We start from the raw sequence: 25,064 nt of genomic DNA on the forward strand, positions 1-25,064 counted from the left end.
TTCCTGCAAAAACATCCCATTGAAATGAGAAGAGAATCTAGTTTCAATTTCTCTGCATCCTTTCTCCTCCCTCCCTCTGCCTCCCCTTCTCTCTCTCTCTCTCTCTCTCTCTCTCTCTCTCTCTCTCTCTCTCTCTCTCTCTCTCTCACACACACACACACACACACACACACACACACACACACACACCCTCTCATTCAGTGACACAGCTTGCCACCTTCCTGAAGTGACAAGAGCTTCTCCATGGTCAAGTGAAACGATTTCACTTTTTTCCCCATTCCGGTCCCAAGATTCACAGTAGTGGAGGTCTCTGGCAGCAGAAGGTGTCGTGGGAGCCCTAGCAGCTCCAGCTGGGCTTTTTCTCAGACACTTGATATGCAGTTTCAGGACAACTGCGTTCTTCACCAAAAAATTTAAAATCAGACTTAAGTTCCTACTTCGAGAATAACGTGATCCAATTACAGAAGACAACAGAGGTGCAGCTGAATTTAGTTCATGGGTAAGTAGCATGTGTGGCATATGTTTCACCTTTGTTTTTGAAACAGATTCTTAAGAGGGTACCTGAGATGTGCAGGTAACTTCTGGCATTGGTTAAACTCTTTGAGAAAAGTAAGGGGAACAAGAAAACATAAATGTTTGCTACTGTGATTGCTTAATTATCATGTTAGCCGTGGTCAGGTCGGGATATCTAACCAGCTTTTATTTTTAGATTGTTTTTAATGTCAGTATGGTAGCAGGCTGGAAAGGAGCAAACTGTAGCAGACGAAGCAGGGGTGTGTATAATTGGCTTGATTGTTGCTAAAAGATTTTGAATAAATGTTGCTTTCCAGTCCAGGATATGAACATGTTTATTTTACTTGACTTCATGGACACTATGAATTGTTATGCCTCTGAGTCAAAAAGTAGTAATTAGAACTGTTGGAAAATAAATCAGGTATTTGAAAATGATGAGGTGCTTGTACTTTTATAAAAGATTCAAGCTTTAAATTTCTGGTTTGCTTAGCATTAGATGAACTGTGTCTGCTTTTTTATTGATTGGTACAATGAAACGTCAACGGTAAAGAGGTCTAGGTTCTAGCCCATTCTCTGCTTTAAACTATCTGTGAGGCCCTGGGCCTCAGTTTCTCCACTTGTAAAAGGAGAGGCTTAGAATAGATGGTTTCCAGGGTCATGGATAACTCTGACCTTCTATGATTTTAATTTCACCTAGCAGAAATCATTGTAACAGAGAAGGCAAAAGCATCAGCTATTAGTCTCTGTCATTGAGAAGCACGGAACACTATCAAATGATTCTATTTTCCACAACACCATGAATTTTATGGACTCTTTTTCCTTTCTGCCCATCTTTTATTTTTTAAGTACAGTTTAAGATGAAGAGTTGATTTGGTGGCCAGTCTGAGAATCTCCATTTAATCTTGTGGAACTCAAAAACAAAAGAGGGTGATTTTCTTTGAGATTTCTCTCAGAAGGCTTCTTAATGTGTCTTTGCATTCCTTTGCTCTGTGCCTCATTTGAAGGCTTGCTTGTATGAAAAGGAAGAATGGATATTAAATACAATGTTGATAGTTAAGGCCGGTTTCTTTGACCTCTTAATGTAGTTCAGCACTGAGGTTGGTAGTATCTAGTTTTGTTGCTTTTTTTGTGTGTGTGGCTATGTCTAGGAAGGAAAACCATCACCAGTATTTCATTGCGGATAATTAGATTCACAGGAGTTTTTGACATGGCTGCCTTTGTCTCTACTACTTGCTTTTCTCTCTAACCTCCAAGTGCTTTACTAAGTCACTTATTTTCTCTGCTATTGATGACTATTTATCATTCAATGACTATGAACCTATAACTTTAAGCTATGGGTAGATTAAATCATCTGTTGATTGGGAGCTTCTATTGATTTGCAATATATGAAAAATCAATAATGAACTATGGGGTATTTCCCTGTGTAAGACATTCGTGTGTTATCTCATTTCAATCAAGAAGAAAATAATCAACAAAACATGTTATTTAGTTTATGAATGTATGACTCATTAAGATATCATTTTTCATCATTTTATTAAGATATCATTTCATCATTGTGCATAATCCTTTCCCTGATACAGATTTTAATCCCCATTTAATTTAATAGATGCCTTTCTAGAATTGCTATAACTGAAAAAAAATCACTCTGAACTCTACCTAGATATGAACCTCTTTGAACAGGCTAATATTCTCACATCTCTGTTTTTAAAAATCCCTAGTTATCTTCAAGATTTCGGCTCACATAGTACCTTATACATTAAGAAATTTCTGATCTCCCTAACTTAGTAACTCAAAAAAGTGCCTCAAAATTTTTCCTATTGTATCTCTTTTGTCTTTTCTTTCTTTGCATATGCCTATATATGACCCCTGAAGTATATAAGTATATCTTTTACTTTTTATCTTTGAACCTCCAATCTCTAGCACAGTTCCCAGCACAAAATAGATATTTTAGAACTAAATATGTTGATTAATTTAATGATACATAGATAACAGACATGAAGTGCATCACTATGCCTTTATTTCTAGCCTGTTAAAATCTTCCAGAACTTACATTCAAAATAATAATAGCATACATTTATAGAGTAAGGGCAGCTAGGTGGATCAGTGGAGACAGCACTGGATTTGGACTAAGGAAGATGCATCTTCAAATCCAATTTCAGACACTTAGTAGCTGTGTGACCCTGGGCGAGTCACTTAACCATTTGCTTCAGTCTCCTTATCTGTCAAATGAACTGGAGAAGGAAAGGGCAAATCACTTCATTATCCTTGCCAAGAAAACTCCAAACGGCATAACAAAGAGTTGGATGTAACTGAAACAACTAAACAACAACAACAATGACAATATTTATAGAGTACTTTGGGTTTACAAAGCACTTTACATACATTATCCCATTTGATACACTACTTTGCCAGGTACATAGGTGACTCAGAAAAACCAACTGACTTGCATAGGAAGATGGATGCAGTAAGTGATAGAGCTGGAAGTGAAACCCATGTCTTTTGATGCTAACTATAGTTATGGTACCCCTATACTTCTCATTGTGCATGGCTACTACTTTGTAGAATTGCCCATGAAAAGCTGGGAGAGCCCCTAGTCTTTGTAGCTCTCTCTGTTCAGTAGTTAATAAAAGAAAAAAGGGGACTTTTTCTTTCATTTTGGCAGAAGGCCCCAGGATTTGAACTTGTGCTACTATTAAGAATTTCAAGGATCACCCTGTCAGGTGAGCCATTTTGATGCAATGCAGAAGGTGCTTTATAATAGAGAATTAAACATTATAGGATTGCAGCTATGGTTACCAGGAAATTAATGACAACATTCTTTTTAGTAGAATGTGTATACTCAATGTCAGGCATCTACACCAAAGAAAAAATAATTCAGGCACCCAAATGTTTTTTGTCCATTTGATAGAACATCTAGTTTTTCCCCCATTATTGAGTTGTTTGAAATTATGTAAATAATTTGTAAATGTTACCTGATGCCAGAGAAAAACTGCATGGGGAAAATTTAATATAAGGTGTCAGTGATGACATCTAAAAAGTATGTTAATGTTTACTATGAACCTGTTAGAAGTCAATTAGTTGGGGGCATCTAGGTGGTGCAGTGGAATAGAGCACCGGCCCTGGATTCAGGAGGACCTGAGTTCAAATCCGGCCTTAGACACTTGACACTTAATACCTGTGTGACCCTGGACAAGTCACTTAACCTCAATTGCCTCACCCCCAAAAAAGTATAAAGAAGTCAATTAGTTGAAAATATGTTTTGCATGACTTCATATGTATGATGGGCATCATATTGCTTGCCTTTTCAATGGGGAGGCAAGGGGCTAGAGAGAAGGAGAGAGTTTGGAACTCAAAATTTTAAAATTGAATGTTAAAATCTTTTTTTAATTAAAAAGAAGTCAATTAAGTGGTACAGGAGATGAAGAGCTGAGTTTGAAGACAGAAAGACTTGAGTTCAAATTCTACTTCAGACAATAGCTCTGTGACCTGAGACATGTCAATTAATTTCTCTGCCTTAGTTTCCCCATCTATAAAAATGGAAGGTTTTGGAATAGATGGTCTCCAAAGTTCCTTCTAGCACTATATCCTGCAATCCTACATGACACAAAAAAGAATTACAATGCAGTTTTAGAGTTGGAAGGTAACAGAGTCCAAATTCCCATCCAATGTTGATGACTCCTGGAATATTCCCAACAGAAGGCCCTATGTAGCTCCTGCCAATATGCACTCAATAAATATTTGCCAAATACAAGTCCGAATGAGCACTTTGAGTAAGAGAGAACTCACCACCCTGTAACTCAGCCTTTTCCATTTTTGAACAGCTCTATGTGTTAGGAAGCTCTTCCTTAGAATGAGGAAGAATCTCCCTCCCTGTAATTTCCACCTACTGGTCTTAGTTCTGCCCTATGGAATACACACATTTGAGGAGAGCTACCATTACCTCCCTATATTTTTTCTTCTCCAGACAAAACATCACCTATATCTTCCACTACTCTTTATTGTTTCCAGCTTTCCTTTGGTCCTTCTATTCATTAATGACATCCTTCTTAAAATGTGGCACTCAGTGTACAACATGGTGTTTAGGTTGTGATAACTATATTTTCTACAGAAACATAATATTAGGCTCAAGTTTTTACTCAATGTTTGGTAAAATTAAAACAGACAGCAAAGAAACTGTGGAGTTCAGTAGGGGGTAAAACTAAAAGTATAATGTATTTGGAATAATTTTTAAATGTAAAAAGTTTTCCCCAAAAGAGAAAAAGACCTATTTGTAAAAAAAATATTTATAGCAGTTCTTTTTGTGGTGGCTAAGGATTGGAAATCAAAGGAATGCCCATCAATTAGGGAATGGCTAAACAAGCTGTGGTATATCATGATGGTGAAATATTATTGTGTTATAAGAAATGACAAGCAGAATGATTTCAGAAAGGCCTGGAAAGATATGTATGAAATGATGTGTATAGTGAAGTGAGCAGAACCAAGAGAACATTGTACACAGAGACAGCAATATTGTTTGATGAAGAACTGTGAATGACTTGACTTTTCTCAACAACACAATGACCCAAGACAATCCTAAAGGACTATTGATAAAAGATACTATCTTGAAAGAACTAATATTGATGGAACAGACTGAAGTATGCTTTTTTTCACTTTCTTTAATTTTTTTTTCTTTTAATCATTTTTTCTTGTACAAAATGACAAATATGGTAATGTTTTACATACCTATACATGTAAAACCCATATCTGATTGCTTGCTGTTTCATGGAAGGGGGAGGAGACAGACAGCGATGGGGATAAAAATTCGAACCCAAAACTAGAAATAAAAATGTTTATTAAAAAATAGGGGCAGCTGGGTGGCGCAGTGGATAAAGCACTGGCCCTGGATTCAGGAGGACCTGAGTTCAAATCTGGCTTCAGATATGTAACACTTACTAGCTGTGTGACCCTGGGCAAGTCATTCAACCCCCATTGCCCCACAAAAATAAATAGATAGATAGATAAATAAATCAATCAATAAACAAACAAATGAATGGATGAATAAATAAATAAATATAAAAAGTTACTGAACTACTATAAAGGAAGATGCTCTACAAAATACTCATTTGTTAGAAAATTAGATGGTATGAAATATATATATTATTGGTATATGGTTAGTTGGTTTATAGTTAGTAACACAGTTACTGCTGTGTGGTGCTGAAACTCACAACCTCTCAGCCTTAGTTTCCCCAATATAAAATGGAGATAATAATAGTATCAACCTCACCAGGTTGTTGTGAAGATAAAATATTTGTAAAGCACTATATAAATGCTAACTAGTGTTGTTATTGTTTTCCCCAGATTACTTCACAAGGTAAAGGTACCTCATATTTATATATGTCTACTATGAGCCAGACACTATACTAAGTACTAAGGATATAAAAAGATGCAAAAGATTATCCGTGCTCTCAAAGAGCTTACAATCTAATGAGGTGAGAAAACATAAAAACGATTATATGCAAAGCAAGCTACATATAGGATTAATAGGGAATAACTAAAAGAGGTCAGTGTGGTGGTATAGTTAGAATGCATGTAACCTCTCTGAAATTCAGTTTTCTCCCCTGGTTTCCCTGGCTTCTTCCAAGTCTCAGCTAAAATCTCATCTTCTGGGGCAGCTAGATGGCGCAGTGGTTAAAGCACCGGCCCTGGATTCAGGAGTACCTGAGTTCAAATCCGGCCTTAGACATTTGACACTTACTAGCTGTGTGACCCTGGGCAAGTCACTTAACCCCCATTGCCTGCCCAAAAAAAAAAAAAGGGCGGGGGGGGGGGGGAAATCTCATCTTCTACTAAAATGCTTTTCCAGTTTCCCCTCAATGCTAATACTCTCCCTTTGTTGATCATCTCCAATTTATCATGCATGTATTGTTTATACACGGCTTTTTGTGCATTATCTCCCCCAGTAGATCGTGAGTTCCTTAGGAACAGAGACTATCTTTGTATGCCCAATGCCTAGAACATAGTAGATGCTTAATATGTATTTATTGACTATTATACCATAAATGTCTACCTCATAGGGTTGTTGAGAGCCTCAAATGAATTAATGCATATAAAGGGCTTTACAAAACATTCAAATGCTATATCAATATCAGTTATTATTATTATCCCTCTAATCTCTTCTAAGATTTATTAACTTTTTGTTCTATTAGCTATATTTTAGATGATACCTGAAGAAATAGCCTGTCTATATTTAAATATGCTTCTTAGTTTCTAAAGATCATCGATTTGTTCTTGTTTCTTTTCAGTAAGCCAACTAATTTAGGCTCCATTAATTTGGATTCAGAAAGAAAAAAAAATTAGATGTAGTAGGCTTCCAAATGGTTTGGAATATAAAGGGGGCAAATAGAAAAAGAATGGAACCATACATTCAAAAGTGTATTTATCATAGTATTTTTTATTGTAGCAAAGAACTAAAAAAAAAGTTGTGGCTGCCCATTAGTTGGGGAATAGCTGAACAAATTAAGGATATATGTGTGCTGCAAAGATTATGATAGGAAGAATGGACTCTGATAAACCTGGAAAGACTTGGATGAACTTATGCAGAAGGAAATGAGCAGGAGCAGAACAATTCAAATAATGATGGAAAAACACTTTGAAAGACTTAAGAACACATGTCAATGCAATGCCCAATCACAATTCCATCAGACTGGTGATGAAGCATGCTTTGGACTTCTTGGCAAAGAGGTTTTGAACAAAAGGTAGAGAATGAAGCACATATTCTCAGATTTGCAAAATGTATCAATCTGTTTCATTTAATTATGCTTATTTGTTATCGGGGAAGGTTTATTTGGGAGGAGGCGCTGTGAAAGAGAACTGATAATGAATTGTTTTAAATAGAAGAGAAAGGAAAAAGTCAACAATAACAACAGAATTAAATAAAGAAAAGAGAACAGATGGACCATTGCAAAGGGGACAAAAAATAAGAGCTGTGTTGGTACTACCAAGTTAAATTTCATTCATATGTGTATATGTATATGTATATATGTGTGTATATTAATATATATATATATAATGTATACACACCGTTTTTAAACAAACTGCATAATGGACTTTCAGAGGTTCATTTATAATCCTTTGTTACTATTTGACAGTGGTGGAGAGGGGTTATAATCAGGGTTTTTCACCCACTCTTATTTGTCCTGCTACCTACATCCTATGTTTAAAACACGAAAGGTAAACAGTTTCTTCCTGTACCTAGAGGACAATTTTTTCATGTTTTTATGAGGGATACCAAGGGGGAAAAGATATAAAATGACCTCCTTGGGATTTATCCTTGGGATAAGGCAGGTTTTAGCAACCCACATAAAAACAATACTTGTTCTCATGGAGTTTATATTCTATTGGTCAAAGGTAAACATTACAAACAATTTTTTTCTTTCCCTTTTCTTTTTATTATGAAGTTAACAAACATTGATAAACATCTGTTCTTTGTATATAGGAAATGTTCTCCAGAGCCTGACACAGTGCGTATCACATAGCAGGCACTTAATAAATGTTTGCTGAATTAAATTGAATTGATTTAACTAGATCACTAAGGCCTTTCCTTATTATCCTACAGCATTTGATTTTAATTTTGTATTTTTATGTCATCTCAGCATTCACATTCAAAAATCTTTGAGTACTTGCCTCATTGACATAATACATTGGTCTTTATGAGTTGCTGTGGGTTTTTAAAAAAATAAAAGTTCGCCCATCTGATGGCCACTTTCCTTGTCTTGGGCCTCTCTTACCCTTGATAAGTTGTTTCCCAGACAACACACACATAATTTGTCACCAGCCCCTTGCTCTTAGCCTGTTCTAGTTTGAAGGGACCTTCTAGAGGTCAAATTCTGTAGAGATAGTACTTGAAATTCCATCATCACCCCCATGTCACAGTGACCCTTACTTTCAGCTCTCTCTCTCTCTCTCTCTCTCTCTCTCTCTCTCTCTCTCTCTCTCTCTCTCTTGTTTTGCAAGGCAATAAGGGTTAAGTGACTTGCCCAGGGTCACACAGCTAGTAAGTGTCAAGTGTCTGAGGCTGGATTTGAATACAAGTCCTCCTGAATCCAGGGCCTATGCTTTATCCTCTGTGCCACCTAACTGCCCCACTTTCAGGTCTCTTGCTACAATGTTGAAGGTTGAAGATGACTAATGGCTGAATGTTAGCTAAGTGAGGCAGTAGATATTCTTTTCCTAACCTTTGTAGCCTCCAAACTTGTTTTCACTATCTTCCAAGTCTTCTCCTCTCCAGTCTACTCTTTTTAACCCATACCAGTGTGATATAAATTATGGCTTTGATTTTGTTGTTTCTCTACTCAAAAACTGTCAGTGACTCCTCAATGTCTACATAATAAAGTTCAGAATCTATATTCTGCCATTTCAATCTGTTGGATTTAGAACTATTTGAATGAATATCTGGACTCAAAATCTAGTCACATACAGTTCAATGCCAACTTGGAATAGTTTGGCCCAGTGCTGTTAAACATTTTTAAATGACTTAAATAAAGGAAAAGATGGCACAGTAATCAAACTTTCAGTTAACAAAAATTGAAGAGGGATACTTAAAAGGTTTGCTGACAAAGTCAGAATTCCCAAAAGCTCTTGAGAAGCTAAAATGTTCAGCCAAAATTGAATGAAATGAATTCCATTAAATTAAATTTAGTCTTATTCCTGGGTTAAAAACATATAGTCCACAATTATAAGATTCAATTCAGCAATTCTACAAGCATGTAAGATGAAGAAGGCAGGACTAGGACAATGTTGTCTGAAGAAGATTTGGGGTTTTAGTGAATTACAAGCTATAATGCAACAAAACAAACGCATTTTCCTTTGGCTTACTCAGAGGCATAGTGGCTGGTTGAAGGAGGTGATAGATCTAGTGCACTCTCCCTTGTTTACACCATAACTGGAATATTGTGTTCAATTCTGGGAACCAAATTTCAAAAAGGCCATTAATAAATTGGACAGTGTCCAGGGGAGGACAGCTTAAATAGGAAAGGGCCTTGAAAAATTGTCAAATAAGGTTCAATTAAAAGAACTGGGAAAGGTAGCCAGAAAAAAAAAATGAAAACACAAGAGGGACATAACAGCTGTCTCCGAGTATTTGAATGGCTGTCATGTTGTTAGAAGCAGGCCTGATGCTGATACCCTGTGAGATTTGAGAATAAAATGAGATACCCATAAGTCATCCAACAGTTAACAGAGTGAGGTTATAGTAGTGAGGGGGTATAATTGGTTTCCTTTGTGATTCTATATATTTTATTTTATGCATTTAAAAGCATTATTCTGAAAAGTAGTCCATAGGCAAAACCAGAAAGCCAAAGGCGTCTGTAGCATAAAAAAAAAAAAAAAGATTGAGGCCCTGAAATAGACTCAAAGGATGAGAAACTAAATATGGAACTTGCTGGAGCCACATAGTACTAGCTTGGGAGAGCCATCTGTTAAATGTTTTCTATAGGTACATATACCTCAGAAATAGGCAAATACCACAAATCAGGGCTTGATTTATAGTTGTGTTTATTATCTAGACTTAAGAAAACATCAACAATGCAGATTAAACTCTACAATGTGTTATATACAAGGTTGTTCTCCTGCCCACCCCTGAAGAACTGGTTGTTAAACACTTATTAACACATCCTTGCCTGGCACAATGCCTTGGTACATAGTAAGTGTTAAATAAATGTTAAGAAATTGCTCAATTGAGATGACAAAAGGGGAATCAACATCATTGTAGTGTAAAATTTGATTTTATTAGGATCATTCTCATTTAGAACTTTTGTCAATTCTGACAAGGGCTTTTTGAATTTTATTATTGTCTTCTCTAAAAGATTTAGAATTTTCCTACAGTAATTCTGGAGAATGAGGGAATTGTCTACATCATTCTAAAGGTTATTACAGATATGCACATGCATGCCACCACCACCACCACTAGCAGCACCACCACCACACCAATCTGTGATCAGTTGGGTCCCTCTTTTATTTGCTATGCAGTATAGGAACAATATAGATGTCAATTTAATGATGCTTTGGTCAGGTGGTAAGGAATTACTATTTGATGTAGAGTAGCCACTGCTATGTCACATACCTGAGTAGGTCTTTGACCTCAAAGACAGGAAAAAAGGTCCTTTATATAGTGAAATATTTATTGCATAAATGTTTATAATACAAATAACTGGTAAGAAGTGAGATGACCTTTGCTTGGGGAATGGCTGAACAAATTGTGGATGCAGTAAAATATTGATTGTGCCATAAGAAATGATGATTATGAAGAATTATATGAACTGATATAAATTCAAAATAAAGATGATACAAATATAAAAGTTATTCATAAAAATTAAGAGTTTTTAAAGTCACCATTTATGTATTTGCAAAGTCTTCCAATAATAAGTTTATTGTTTTCATTTAAAAAACCAGCAACAAGTGTGGTTCAGGCTACTACTACTATAACTACCTCACATCTACGTATTGCTAGTACAAATGAAAAGATTTTCTATTGATGACAGAGTTCTCAAGATCCCATTTGTAGATGTCACATGAATTGCTTAGAAAACTGAAACAGTTGCATGTTCACCTTAATATCTCTCCTAAGTCACATAGGTTTACCTCTTTCTGTCTATTGAACATATGAGTTACCAGTTAAAAGACTGGATTTAAAAAAAAAATCTTTATAAGAGTATTTCCTAGGTAGTTAGTCTGTTGTAACACTTGGCTGCACTGGTTCCATTTGGTTTGCATTCAAGTTAGAATTCTTTCCCCTAAGTGTTTCCAGGATGTAGCACCACACCTGTGAAAATGTTGATGAAAGGATTTGAAGCTTTCTACTACAATTTAGTTTCTTCATGAATTCAGGTAACTGTTACTCTGTTATTCTGAATCAGCATGGTTTTATTATACAAGCCATCTTATTATTTACCTTTCAAGGAAACCTAAAAGATTTCCATGAAAATAATTATTGAAATTTACAAATATCCACCCCTTCAAAAGCTCATATGAAAACATTGTGCTAGTAGATGTGAAAAGTTGAAACTCATGGAAGAATTGGGTTGTTCTGTGTATTGCCCTTCTACAGTGTTAGAGAAATTGTTGGCACTCTTCTTTTCAATCCACCACTCATAAGGGGTATAGCAGCATTGAGATTCTGTGAGCACTGAGTGGGTAAAGAAAAATTACCTCTAAACAGACTTAACTTTGCAAAGTCAGATCTGTCTGGCATATAGTTGTCTTTTGAAATAACATGATATTTCCTAGAATAATGAAAAACATGAAACGTTTACTGAAAATGCTTCCCTTAGAGCAGAAGTGTCAAACTTAAATAGAAACAGAACCCTGTGGGCTATATGTTGATTTTGATAATCACAAATTAACATTATCTATGTTGCATTGTATTTTTTTTTTAATTCTGTTAAACATTTCCCAATTACATTTTATTGTAGTTCTGGGCACACTTAGGAGTTTTGCTGGCACTTGGAAGTTATTACTGCTGAATTCGTTATGTTAGCTTTGCATTATAAGACTACCCAGTTTAGTTTCTTTTTAAGTGATTTCACTGTCCATGTGTGTATGCACGCATGCATTTGTTCATTGTATCATCTTCCTCCTGAAACGGCTCCTCTAGATTATAGAAGAGAGATTCTTGGTTCTCCCTGCAACTGTCTCTGATTTTAAAAGGCTAATGAAGTCTTAATTGTTCCCTTTTGGTAGGTAGCTCTGTCCTTGGTTTCTCAACCCATTTCTTTCAGTTCTTTATATTTTTTATATATTTTTTTTAATGCAGTAGATCCCTTTAGCAGTCTATGGACCCTTTCTCAGAATCATGGTTTTAAATGTATAAAATAAAATACACAGAATCACAAAAGAAACCAATCATACTGAAATACAATTATATATGTATGTATATGCATATATATGTATATATATTTATGTATGCCTATATAATCAGTTCACTGGACCAAAGTTAAGAACTCTAATATATGAGCATATATAGGTAATATATGAAGTAATAAGGTCTTTTAAAAAGAAAACAAATCCACCCTACAAACTCAAGCCAGGGGAGGGAAGCGGTATATTTGAAAAATATACATATAACTTTCAAGGGACAGTTCTAATCTCAGTATTGATACTAACTGGGCACATTGCTTTAACCTCTATATGTCTCTGTGGTTTTTTTCAGCTATAAAATGAGACTATATAATCTATAAATAAATTTCAAACTCTAAGATTACATAATATTTGAATTAATCTGAATTTTGTGCCTCCATTAGCCAAAAATTCTAAGTCTAGTAAAGGAGTTTAGAACCTAGGAAGATATGGAAATTTGAAATCCAAAACTCATTTGTAATCTCATACACATATGTGATATGTATGTATGTATATGTGTGTGTCTAGATAGATATGTAATACTTGAGTAATTCAAGTCATGATACTCTGCTTTTATTATTTATTACTATGGACATTATAGATCCATATTCTTCAACATGACTTTTAAAAAATACATCTGAATGAATGAACATAAAAGCATTTATTAAACTCTTACTATATGCCAAGCACTATGCTATGTTCTAGGGATACAAATAGAAAAACAAGACAGTTCCTGCTCTCAAACTTCAGTGAAAACAATGGCTATAGAAGAGTTTGGCTACAAGGAGGATGTCAAGACTCAAAGGTCCTTAGGCTACACTGACATGGCAGATGCCAATGCCTGTAGGGCCCAGTGGCATAGCAGATGGTCAGTACTGGTAGTCCCTCATAAAATTGAAGATTTTAATGATGGGTAAATTGGTCAATTTCCATTTTGTCCATTTTGAAAAATCCTGGGTAAGCTGCCCTTTTTTTAAGGGAGAGACTTTCTGCCTAGCTATAGATGTGAGAAACAACCTAATACAGTATTTTGTAATGTTGCTTGAGATAATCTAAATGAGATTCAATTTTTGTTGGCTCAACAACCATTCAGTGCTGTCAGGTAATTTGATGTACCAAGATCACAAAATGATATGGTCACTTAAAATTCTCTTTTAGGAAGAAAAATGAAATCATCAAACCACTAAGATCACAGTAACTCAGTGGCATATTAGAGACTGGCATACCAAACTTCTTAACTTAAAGTCTAATATTTAATCCAGGGTTTGTACATAGATTCAAAAATTATTAGACCCGATTATTGGCCCCGCTCATTTTTATAATTGTTAGCTACTTTCTTTAATAATAAGTCCCATATCATGTCCAAGATATTCATTTCACAAGCCTTCAGAATTCAAGGACTTTACTAAAGCTTCTCCATTCAGTTTATCCACAAGATCTCAGCTTGAGGTGTAGGTGTAATCGATCACGTGTCCAATTTAAGCTGTGGATCTGGGTTCGGATCCTGACTCATTTACTTGATAGCCACATGACCATGGGTAGTTCACTTAACAACTGTAAATCTGCAAAATGAGGAAACTATCTTCTATTATTTACCTAATAGGGTATAATGATAGAAGTGGATTTTCTTAATGCCACAAAGGGCTTTATCAATGTGAGTCATCAATATTAAAAACAATAAAGGAATCTAAGAAGTAGAAGGTAGCTCAAAGACCATCTTGCCCAGAGGTCCTTCAATCTTTCTGGCATCATAGAAGGCTTTGGAAATCTAATGAAACCAACGGACTCCTCAAAATCATGTTTTTAAATGAATAAAATAAAACACCTCATTATAAAGAATGTCAATTACATTGTTATACTAGTATCGAAATATTTAGGAATCAAATTCACAAACCTAGGGTTAAGAACCCCTGATCTCTTCCAATTTGTATTTATGGAAGGTTGAATTGGAGCTGAATCTTGCAAGAAGCCAGGGAAACTAGGGCAGAGGTTAAACTCCTTCTCCAGTGGATCAAGTGGATCTATTTTGTCAGGCTATCAGAGATCAAGTGACATGCCCTGGCCCACGCAGCTAGGAAATATCTGTGACTGGATTTGAACCCGGGTCTTCCTGACTCCAGGCCCAGTGCTCTATCCACTGAGCCAACAGCTGTTTCTAAGTAATTTACCCAGGGTCTCAAAATAGTAAAGGTTTACAGCAGGATTCAAATGTAGATCTTCCTGAATACAAGCCCAGGACTCCATGCACCAACTCACACCACTCGATTTCATTTACTTTTACCTTGTGTCCCTACAGAGCAATGCACATATTTGACAAAGATTTTCATGTCTCATAAATATTGCAGTTTCAAAAAATTCCCATTTATAATTTTGTTGCCTCCCAAATATCATCCCTTTCCCATGATAAGACTTCTAGTAAATGTTTGCTTTTGAATGTTGGTTAAACAAGGGAAAAACTCTTTATTCATGTCTTGGCAGCTAGGTGGCATGGCTGAGAGAGCACTGGGCTTAAAGTAATAAAATTCAACTTTGTGAATTCAAATCTAATCTCAGACACTTAGCTATGTGACCCTAGGCAAGTCACTTAACCCTCTTTGCCTTAGTTTCCTTATCTATAAAATGAGCTGGAGAAGGAAATGGCAAACCACTCTAATATCTTTACCAAGAAAACTCCAAATGGGGTCATAGAGAATCAGACATGACTGAAAATGACTTAAGCCATGTCATACTTCTCTTAGAAAGAAATAGAAATTTTTCCCTTACAGGCATATGAGTGAGTGGATTGTTGGATTTGATGATTATCCCAATTTTCTTCATCTGTTGATGTGGGGGAAGAAATTAATTAGAAAGTGAAGAGTAAAGTAGAAACAATTAGTCACTATCAGTCTTTAGTAGAAACTTCCAGAACAGAAAAAAACATATATATAATAAAGTAAGTAACTTCAATAAAAGGTTGATTGTTTCCTTCCCCTCCTCTGTCCTGCAAAATTAGTTTGGGATTGGTAGAAGGATACTAAGTAAATATGTTTCCCTTGTGATGAAAGGCATTCTGCTGGAAAACAGGGTGTTTGTTTTCTAGTAACCCCACAACTAAATACTTCCTCACATAGACATTTGGGTTGTAAAAAAATGTAAATGTAGATGACCTAAAATTGAAATGTACAACATGACAAAATATTATGAACTAAAACTTCGTAAGCAGGATTTTCTGAATTTACTCACAGTTAAATGAGATGCTGAGTATATAAATAAAGCCTTGGGTAGTAAAGGCATCTTCATATTTCATCACTCTTCTCCCTGAAATAGCACTCTGGCAAATTCCCTAGAATAGGCCATAGAAATAACAGGCAGTAACATGCCCAGCTATCCATACCAAACTAACTTTCTAGGGGTAATTGATTGAATAAACTTTTATTACTGCAGCAAACTGGATGTTTTATATTTGTTGTTCTTTGTTTCCAAAGTCACTCATGTTTGACAAGAAATGTTAACGTATGTGTGCAGGCATTACCAAGAAGGCCAACCCGGGACCAAGAGTCTTTTTCATATTGAGCACAGATGCCCTCTCTTGTTTTGATTATCGATAACAGCCACCATGTGAAGGCCCTCTTGATGTGCATAGGACCACAGAATGTCAGAGCTGGGAGGTAATTGAGAGGTCATCTAGTTCATCCGCTTCATTTTACGGACGAGAGAATGGAATCCTAGAGAGGTGAAGTCAGCAAGCCAGGGGAAGAAAGTAAAACCAGAAGCCAAGTCCCTCACTCACAGTCCAGACATTGTTCTTGACAGTGTTTCACAGATGGCATGATGACATGAAGCCTCTTGCTCCAAACAGATCAGTTCCTTTCCTTATAGCTACAGATTTGGCTGATCTTTTTGCAGCAGCTGTTCCCCAACCTTCCACAGTTATGGTATGTTGCTTGAGGTTGGGCTTCTGTGAATCCCTAATGTATTTCTTCTTTTCCCTGCTTGCAATTACTCCTCATTAATGCAGAGGAAAACAACTGCCTGGGGAGGCTGCATTTTTCACATAGTTGTTCAGGGGTGAGCATCATTTCCTTGCTAGTAGGACATGGTTATCAGGGATTTTGTCTTTAAGCTTTATGTTAATTAGGGCTGATATAAGACACTGTTAGAAAACAGTTTAGAAACTTGATATAGTGAGTGATAAGTCCAGGTTACATCAGTACATAAAAAGTTAGTAGGGACTGGGGCACTGGAAACTTTTAGTTTGGTATAGACAAAGCCACAGTGGTGCCGCCTTTAGATAGCCTGGGGAGCTAGGTGGCGCAGTGGTTAGAGCACTGGGCTTGGAATTAGGAAGACTTATCTTCCTGAGTTCAAATCTGGCCTCAGACACTTACTAGCTGTGTGGCCCTGGGCAAGTAACTTAACCCTGTTTGCCTTAGTTTCCTCATCTGTAAAATGATCTGAAAAAGGAAATAGCAAACCATTCCAGTACCTTTGCCAAGAAAACCCCAAAAAGGGGTCACAATGAGTCAGACATGAAATAACAACAACAAATTAGGTAGCCTGCCTTCCTAATTCAATTCTCTACTTGGTTGGTGCATTATTGAATAATGGGTTTCCCAAGTAGTGAATTCAATTACAGTGTTTCTAACAAAAAGTTTATTTCTCTTGGTGCAGGCTGGTGCATAATTTTAGTTTTCTTTTGGCTTATTATCAGTATGTGAAGGGGAAAAAAAACAGTTACTCTGTAAGAGGCATTGCAATATGGTACCTCAGGGTCAGGAAAACCTGGGTTCTAGTTCTGACATTCATTGACTTTGTAAATCACTTAAGCTACCAGTGCCTTAGGTAACTATCTAAAGAGTCTATGAGTTGCTGATTTATAGATGAAATTTCCTCACAAGTAATTTCTAATGCATATGAAATCATAAATGAGGGAGGAGAGGAGGAAAGGGGAAGAAGAGGTAGAATTAGTCTGGAGTGTCCTGTTGTATACACTAGGCCAGCTAAACTAAATCAACTACTTATGATTTCTTGTATAGCTGAGGCACAAGTAGACGTCCACATACATCAGTCATTGTGTGATTTTTAATAATGATTGCCTCTTGTTGGGTTGGTAGTTTTCCAACTGTATGAAAATTAATTCTTACGTTAACTTAAAGCTAACAATGCTTGACAGATTCTGTGTGGTAGAAAAGAAAGGGAAAAAGAACCTTGGACTTGGAGGTAAGACTTGGGCTTGAGTAACAGTATTGCCACTTACTAATCTTTTGATCTATTATAAGTCATTTAACCTTTCTTTATCTCATCTGTAAAATGGGGATAATAATATACTTCTTATTCATAGTGTTGTTATCAAGATAAAATGAGATAATGCATCTAAAGGGCTTTGTAACCATTAAATGCTATTTAACTGTAAGTTATAAATGGTTATATAGAAAAGACTGAATAAAATTGGCCTGCTTAATTCAATAGGGAATGAGTCAGACAAAACCATTTATTACGACCTTATCTATTGTATGATCTTAGAGTTGACTTGAGATGTGGGTGAGCTTCCTGGGGTGGCTAAACTTGTTTATAATTGCAAGTTTCTCTTTCAGCCAATGGGTGTCAGAAGATAATGGAACTAAATTATCTTTTCACTGAATTTAGATCTGCTAGAAGGAAACAATGTTAAAATTGTGATTAATTTTAATCAATAAACAGACCTCTATTGAACATCCATTCTTGCCAAGCACCACTCAGGCTTAGCATTGGGGATATTAATATTTGGGGGGGGGGGCAGGACAGTGAAGGTTAAGTGACTTGCCCAGGGTCACATAGCTAGTAAGTGTCACGTATCTGAGGCTGAATTTGAACTCAGGTCCTCCTGAATCCAAGGCCAGTGCTTTATCCACTGCACTACCTAGCTGCCCCCAGGAGATATAAATACAAAAAATGAAATAGACCCTAATTACAAGAAGCTCACATTAATTCTAACAGGAAAACAACAATAAGGAGATATGTGTCTATGTGTATGCATACACTGTATTGTGTGTATATGTATATATGCATTCACACATATATACACATACATATGCATATATTATATGTGTATAAGCAGAATAAATATAAATAAAATAAATTCAAATAAATATAAGATAATTAAATAAAAGTAGTTTGAAAACAGGACACTAGCCATTGACAAGATTCAGGAAAGTCTCCATGTATGAAGTACTGCTTGAGCTGTGTCTTAAAGAAAGAATAAGATTCTACAAGGCAGGATTGAGGTGGGGATGGGGTGTTGCTGTATTCCAGTCACCAGTCATCACAGCCAATGCAAAGACATAGATGGGGTCTGAAGTTCCATGTGTGAGAATCACAGGGCAGACTAATTTGAGAGGGCAGAGTATGGGAGAGGGAGTACTGAGCCCAGAAACACTGATTGGTACAAAGCTGTGTAGGGCTCTAAAAGCTAAAGAGATGAGTTTATATTTTATCCTAGGGGTATGGAATTTATTCAGTGCAGGGGGTGGTCAAATCTGCACTTAAGGAAAATTACTTTGGCAGAAATGTGAAGGATAAAGCGAAATTAAGAGAGACTTAAGGCAAGATGACAAATTGGGAGGCTGTTGCTATAATTCAGGCAAAAGGTGATAAGGACCTGAACTGATGTGAGGGCTATGTGAGTAGAAAAAAGCAGTATGGTGGGAGAGATAGTATGGAGGTAGAAACTAAGAGATGACACCTGATAAGTGGAGGGAGGAAAAATGCTCAGTGAAGAATGACTGAGATTATACATCTGAAAGACTAGAGAAATCATGGTGCCTTCCACAGAAATTGGGAGGTTTGGAAGAAGGGCAAAAGATATATAGTTATGTTTTGGATATATTGAGTTTAGGGCCTCCAGTTTAAAATGTCTAATAAGTTTTTGGGTGGTGTGGGATTGAAGCTGCTGAGAGACATTAGGACTGGCTGTAGAGATGGACATGAGTTATCTGTAAAGAGATGATCATTAAGCCCATGGCAGCTGGTGAGTTCATTGTGGGATACAGAGAGAGAAAAGGGCCTGGGACAGAGTCCTGGGAGAATAAGGATGATGACTGGCAAAGAAGACTGAGAAAGAGCTTTCAGTCTGTAAGAAGGATAACTAGGAAAGGATACTATTAGGAAATTCCAGAGAGGAGGGAATATTCAGGAAAAAGGGTAGCCCAGAGTAACACATGCAACAGAGAGGTCAAGGAGCATGAGAACTTAGAAAAGACTATCCAATTTGGCCATTAGGAGATCACTGATACCTTTACAGAGAGCAGTTTCGCTTGAGTCATCTGGAGGCCAGACAACAAAAGACTGAGCAGTGAAGGCACTGAATATAGGCAGCAATTTCTAGGATCTTGAATGAGAAGAGAAAGAGGGTATGGTCACTTGTTTTGTTTCGTTTGAGCATGGGGGACTGGGGCAGCTAGGTGGCACAGTGCATAGAGCACTGACCCTGGAGTCAAGAGAACTTGAGTTCAAATCTGGCCTCAGACACTTAACACTTACTAGCTGTGTGACCCTGGGCAAATCATTTAACCCTGATTGCCTCACCAAACAAACAAACAAACAAACAACAACAACAACAAAAAACAACAAACAAACATGGAGGACAATTGAGCATAGGCAGTAAGGAAGGAACCAGGAGATAGGGAGAAGTTGAAAATATGAAAGCACAGAGGGAAATATTGAGGGGGCAGTCTGCATAAAAAGATGGGAGGAGGATATTGGACACATATGGAGGAGCTGGTTTTGACATAGAGAAGAGTCACTTCATTATGAGACATTGGGAGAAAGGAGGAGAGATTAGGAGATGAGGTCAAGAGTTTTAAAATGAAGAAGGAGCATATTACAAATGGGTTCAATATTCTCAATAAAGTAGCTGAGTGAGTGAAGGGACAGCAAAACAGGAGGGGAAGAGAAGCTACTTTTTTGTCACCTCCTTTGGTAGTTAATATAAGATGGAAATTGTAGACAAGGTTTTGCCATTTAAAGACGCCGTACTAATATCAGAGTCAGCTTTCTTGCCTTTCCCCTTACAGGTTGCAAGAATTGTAACAATTTGGGAGTCATACAGTACATTTGGCATTTCCATAAATTAAGAAAGAGATTCATGTGTAGCTCTGTCCCCTCTCTGATTACAGATCTCCCCAAGAATTCCTAGTTCCTGCTGCTCTCTCATTCATCATTTCTAGGTGAACTCTTCATAGTTCTGGCCAGTTCAATAATGACTGGTAAACACAGCATGCAGGATTTCCTCTTCTAAATTAAGGAAAGTGAGGATTAGTTCTTGCTGTTGCAGAATTCCTTCTTTGGGATGAAAGTGAATGGCAGCATGGTGTGTTGGAAAGAACACTCAACTGGGCAGTGAGAAGACCTGGGTTTACATCTGGTCTTTATTAATCATTATGTGACCTGAGACAGTACTTCTTCGAACTTCAGATTCCTGAACTGTAAAATGATGGGAGTAGACTAGATGCTCTTATGCCTGTAATTCTATACTTAGAGATGCTATGTGGGTGAGAACATATCTATTTTCAGGTGCACATAAAAATATTTGCTTTGACTACCACTGCAGAAACTACTTGGGAATCAAATACATACGCACAAATTTTAAGTTAAAATTAAGTGGTAAGTGACAGAAATATGCAGCAAGTTCCTGTTACCAAAGTCATTAACCCTTCAAGTGCTCTAATGGGAAATGATTCAATCGTCACCAAAAAATTTGCATCAAACACATATGGGCATTGCCACTATCTGTCTCTCATGCTTGGAATAATCTCCCTTCTCATCTCTACCTCGTGGTTTTCCTAGTTTCCTTCAAATCCCAGCTAAAATCCCACTTTCTATAAGAAGCCTTTCCCAATCCCTCTTAGTTCTAATTCTTTCCCACTGTTAATTGCTTTCAGTTTATCCTGTATGTAGCTCATTTGGACATATTTGTTTTTATATTATCTCCCCCATTAGCTGTGAGCTCCCTGAGAGCTGAGATTGTCTCTTGCCCTTCTGTGTAACCTCTATGCTTAACCTATGTTAACCATGTTAAACACAATGCCTGACACATAGTAGGAACTTGATAAAAGTTTATTGACTGACTGACATGCGATAGATTTGTCTCTATCTAGTCATTAGTTGCTTTTGGATAACCTTTTTGCAAGTAATTTTATGTTTTAAGAAATAGTACATAAAAAGAAATAGGGCTATTCTCCATACCCAATTTGCCCAAGAATGCAAATAGACATGGTTTCAGGAAGTTCAAGTAAACATATTTAGACTTTGCTTCATTACTTGCTTGCCACCACAGGTCTTCCTAACTTTGTGTCTGCCTAATAAAGAGTAGTCAGTTAGTGGATAAACATTTATCAAGCACTTACTATGTGCCGGGCACTGTGCTTAACGCTAGGGATACAAAAAGAGGCAAAAGACAGTATAAAAAACTTCATTTTGTAAAATACTAGCAAAGATTTAGTGCAACAGTAGCAAAGCAGGCTAGAACCAAGGCTTTTTGTTCCTTAGGCCCAGTAACTGGTTCATTTCATTTGCAGCAGTCACCTGTAAATGCAGTGCCCTGCCACAGGACCGTATCACTGAGGAGCATCAGACATGCTGAAAGATTTTAGTGTGCATTCTCTTATAAACTGAGAGCATTTTCAATCACCTGACTCTATAAGATATAGAGTCAAGGTGACTTTTATCTCATTAATGATAGCTAGTATTAATATAGAGCTTTAAGATTTGCAAAGGGTTTTCCATATTATCTCATATGATCGATCTTCAGATCAGCTTTGTGAGGTAGATGCTATTATTATCTCGATTTCACAGATGAGGAAGCTGATGCAAAGAGTGAATGACTTGCCCAGGGTCACAAAATTAATATCTGGGGTTGGATTTGAACTCGTCTTTTCTGACTCCATATCCTGGGCTCTATCTACTTTACCACCTAAATGCCTCCTACTGCATATATGCCAAATTACCTATCTTTCTCATCTTACTATATAGAGATCTGAATTGTGAAGGTAGGGATGGACAGTTACATACACTTATTGGCAGTTTTTCTTACTGAATTCTAATGAATAATAATTCTAATCAAAAATAAAGTATATCAAGCAGTATTACATAGCTTTTCCTATACTATCCTGGGTCATATGTGTTGACTTCTTTGATTAATATGGAATTATCACACTCAAACATAAGAGTGATTTCAAGTTCTTTGAGATGAAGACTATCTGAAAACAAGGATGAGATAGATTTGACATTGCTAAAGTTAACTGCAAGTGAAAATAAACTTTAAAAAAATCTGTCATGTTTTTCTTCCTGATTAAAAAAAAAAGAGATGAATATGTTTGTTAAAGTAGGTGAACCATGTAACATTTCATATTTTTCTGCTTGATCTACAGGGTGATTTTACTTGGAACAGCATGTCAGGGCGCAGTGTTCGGCTGAAGTCAGTTCCCGTACAAAGCCTCTCAGAGCTGGAGCGTGCCCGATTGCAGGAAGTGGCTTTTTATCAGCTGCAGCAGGACTGCGACCTCAGCTGTCAGATTACCATTCCCAAAGGTAAGAGCTCTGTCCGCCATTTCACTGTGGAATGTTGAAAGTTAAACATCTGCTTTGGCAAACCACAGAGCACATGTTTATTTCAAACCTCCTATTAACACAGGAAGAAAAGTACAGTGTCTTGGTCACTGGCTGGCATTAGGTTATATTTTGAAATTCGTGTTTGGGCAGAACAACTTGCGTGTCAGCTAATATGTTTATTTAAAGGAAAAGGTCAACTTATACAGAGTTCAAGAAAAAAGTACTAACACTATGTCTACATGACACCAAGGTAACCAGTTGCAAAGTGAAGAATTCAGTCAAACCAGCCATTCAGTATTATATAGACTGAAGGAAAAGATAGGTCACTTAACTAAATTGAACCCATTCTTGCATGTTCCCATGAGGCAGCTAGGTGGTACAGTAGATAGAGCATTGGCCCTGACATTGGGAGGATCTGAGTTCAAATCTCACCTCAGACACTTACTAGCTATGTGACCCTGGGCAAGTCACTTAAGCCCAATTGCCTTAAACATCCAAGGCCATCTCCAGTCATGCTGATATATCTATATATAGATATAGATATATCTTGCCACTGGACCCAGATAGCTCTGGGGCAGAGAGGGAGGTTGGTGACCCTGCACAGCCCTCCCACTCTTTTTTTTTTGTGAGGCAATTAGGGTTAAGTGACTTGCCCAGGGTCACATAGCCAGTAAGTGTTAAGTGTCTGAGGCCCGATTTGAACTCAGGTACTCCTGACTCCAGGGCCGGTGCTCTATCCACTGCACCATCTAGCTGCCCCAGCCCTCCCACTCTTAAATCCAATTCACTGCAAGTCATGACATCACCCCAATGTCACGGTCCTCTTTGAGATCAAAGGTCAAACAAGAACATGCTCCCATCCTCAAATATAGCAAACCTCAATCTCTATGCTATCATCAAGTGCTGAAAGTTTAGAGTAGACATAGTTATGGGTTTTTGGTGATTATGTTTAACATTATTTTTGTAGGTATGAAGTATTTACTTTAATGGCTTTCAAACCTCTTTATCTAAGCTCAAATATTTATTAATATTCCTAAAAGGACATATCATTTGCACTGCATCACCATGAACCTAACTAGTTGATTTGTGACTGAAAGTGTAATTATGGACTTTATACAAGTACTTAAACCAGCCACAAAAATGTGTCAGTTTATGTGTGTGAAATTTCAAGGAAATCTAAGTGGTCAGCTAGGTGGCATAGGGGCAGCCATGTGGTGTGGAGCAGCTAGGTGTTACAGTAGATAAAGCACTGGCCCTGGATTCAGGAGGACCTGAGTTCAAATCTGGCCTTAGACACTTGACACTTGCTAGTTGTTGCGACCCTGGGCAAGTCACTTAACCCTCATTGCCCCTCAAAAAAAGAAAAGAAAAGAAAGAGAAATATAAGGAAAATTGAGATAAGGCAGGTTACTTAAAGCTAGGAGATGATCTTAAAGAAATTCATGATCCGCTTTCCCTTTCTTTTCCTTTGTTTTTCTTGGAAATCTCCTTGTGAAAGAATTATGAATATATAGCTTATGGATGTTTATATTTATTTAAAGGCCCTTTCCCTGGATATAGATAGACAGATGCATGTATGTGTGTATATATGTATGTATTCATGTGTATATATGTGTATATATACACACATAAATGTGTACATATATACACATATGTGCCCATACATATAAATAGATAGAGAAAGAGAGAGACTATATATAGATGTTAATATAGAGATTAGTATATCTATCTGTCATCCCTCTCTCTCTCTCGCTATCTATCTATCTATCTACACATACCTTAAACCAAGTGTCTCCTGACTTCAAGGGGTATATGTGGTGTTCAGGGAGGATTAGTACCTCTGGTGTGAGAGTTTCTCAAACTCTTTTCAGGGCTGCTCATCTACCTTTAGTATCTACCTGATTCACCTAATTCTCACCTGTGGCTCCAAGAAGCTGTAGAATGCACAGCAACCATACCTTGGTAAAACCACAGATGGGCTAAACCAGGTTGAGGGTAACTGGTAGGCCTCAAACCTCTTGATGAGTTGGAGGGATGTCTACCCTAAGTATGTGAAGACTTCCCCCAACAGAATGGGTGGATGATAACAATTTGTTCCAACAGCTTCTGAAGTA

The 25,064-nt window shown here is 37.0% G+C and overlaps 1 protein-coding gene across 1 annotated transcript in view; it reads left to right on the forward strand.

The window, feature by feature from the left end:
- Positions 1–25,064, forward strand: part of ARHGAP6 (Rho GTPase activating protein 6) — a 670,816-nt gene that overhangs the window by 530,214 nt on the left and 115,538 nt on the right. Inside the window, exon 2 of the mRNA XM_043996656.1 lies at positions 22,770–22,929. Within this exon, the coding sequence (XP_043852591.1) occupies positions 22,770–22,929 (160 nt within the window). The remainder of the gene's footprint in view (positions 1–22,769; positions 22,930–25,064) is intronic.

Source organism: Dromiciops gliroides, chromosome 3 (assembly GCF_019393635.1).
Source record: "Dromiciops gliroides isolate mDroGli1 chromosome 3, mDroGli1.pri, whole genome shotgun sequence".
Taxonomy (NCBI): domain Eukaryota; kingdom Metazoa; phylum Chordata; class Mammalia; order Microbiotheria; family Microbiotheriidae; genus Dromiciops; species Dromiciops gliroides.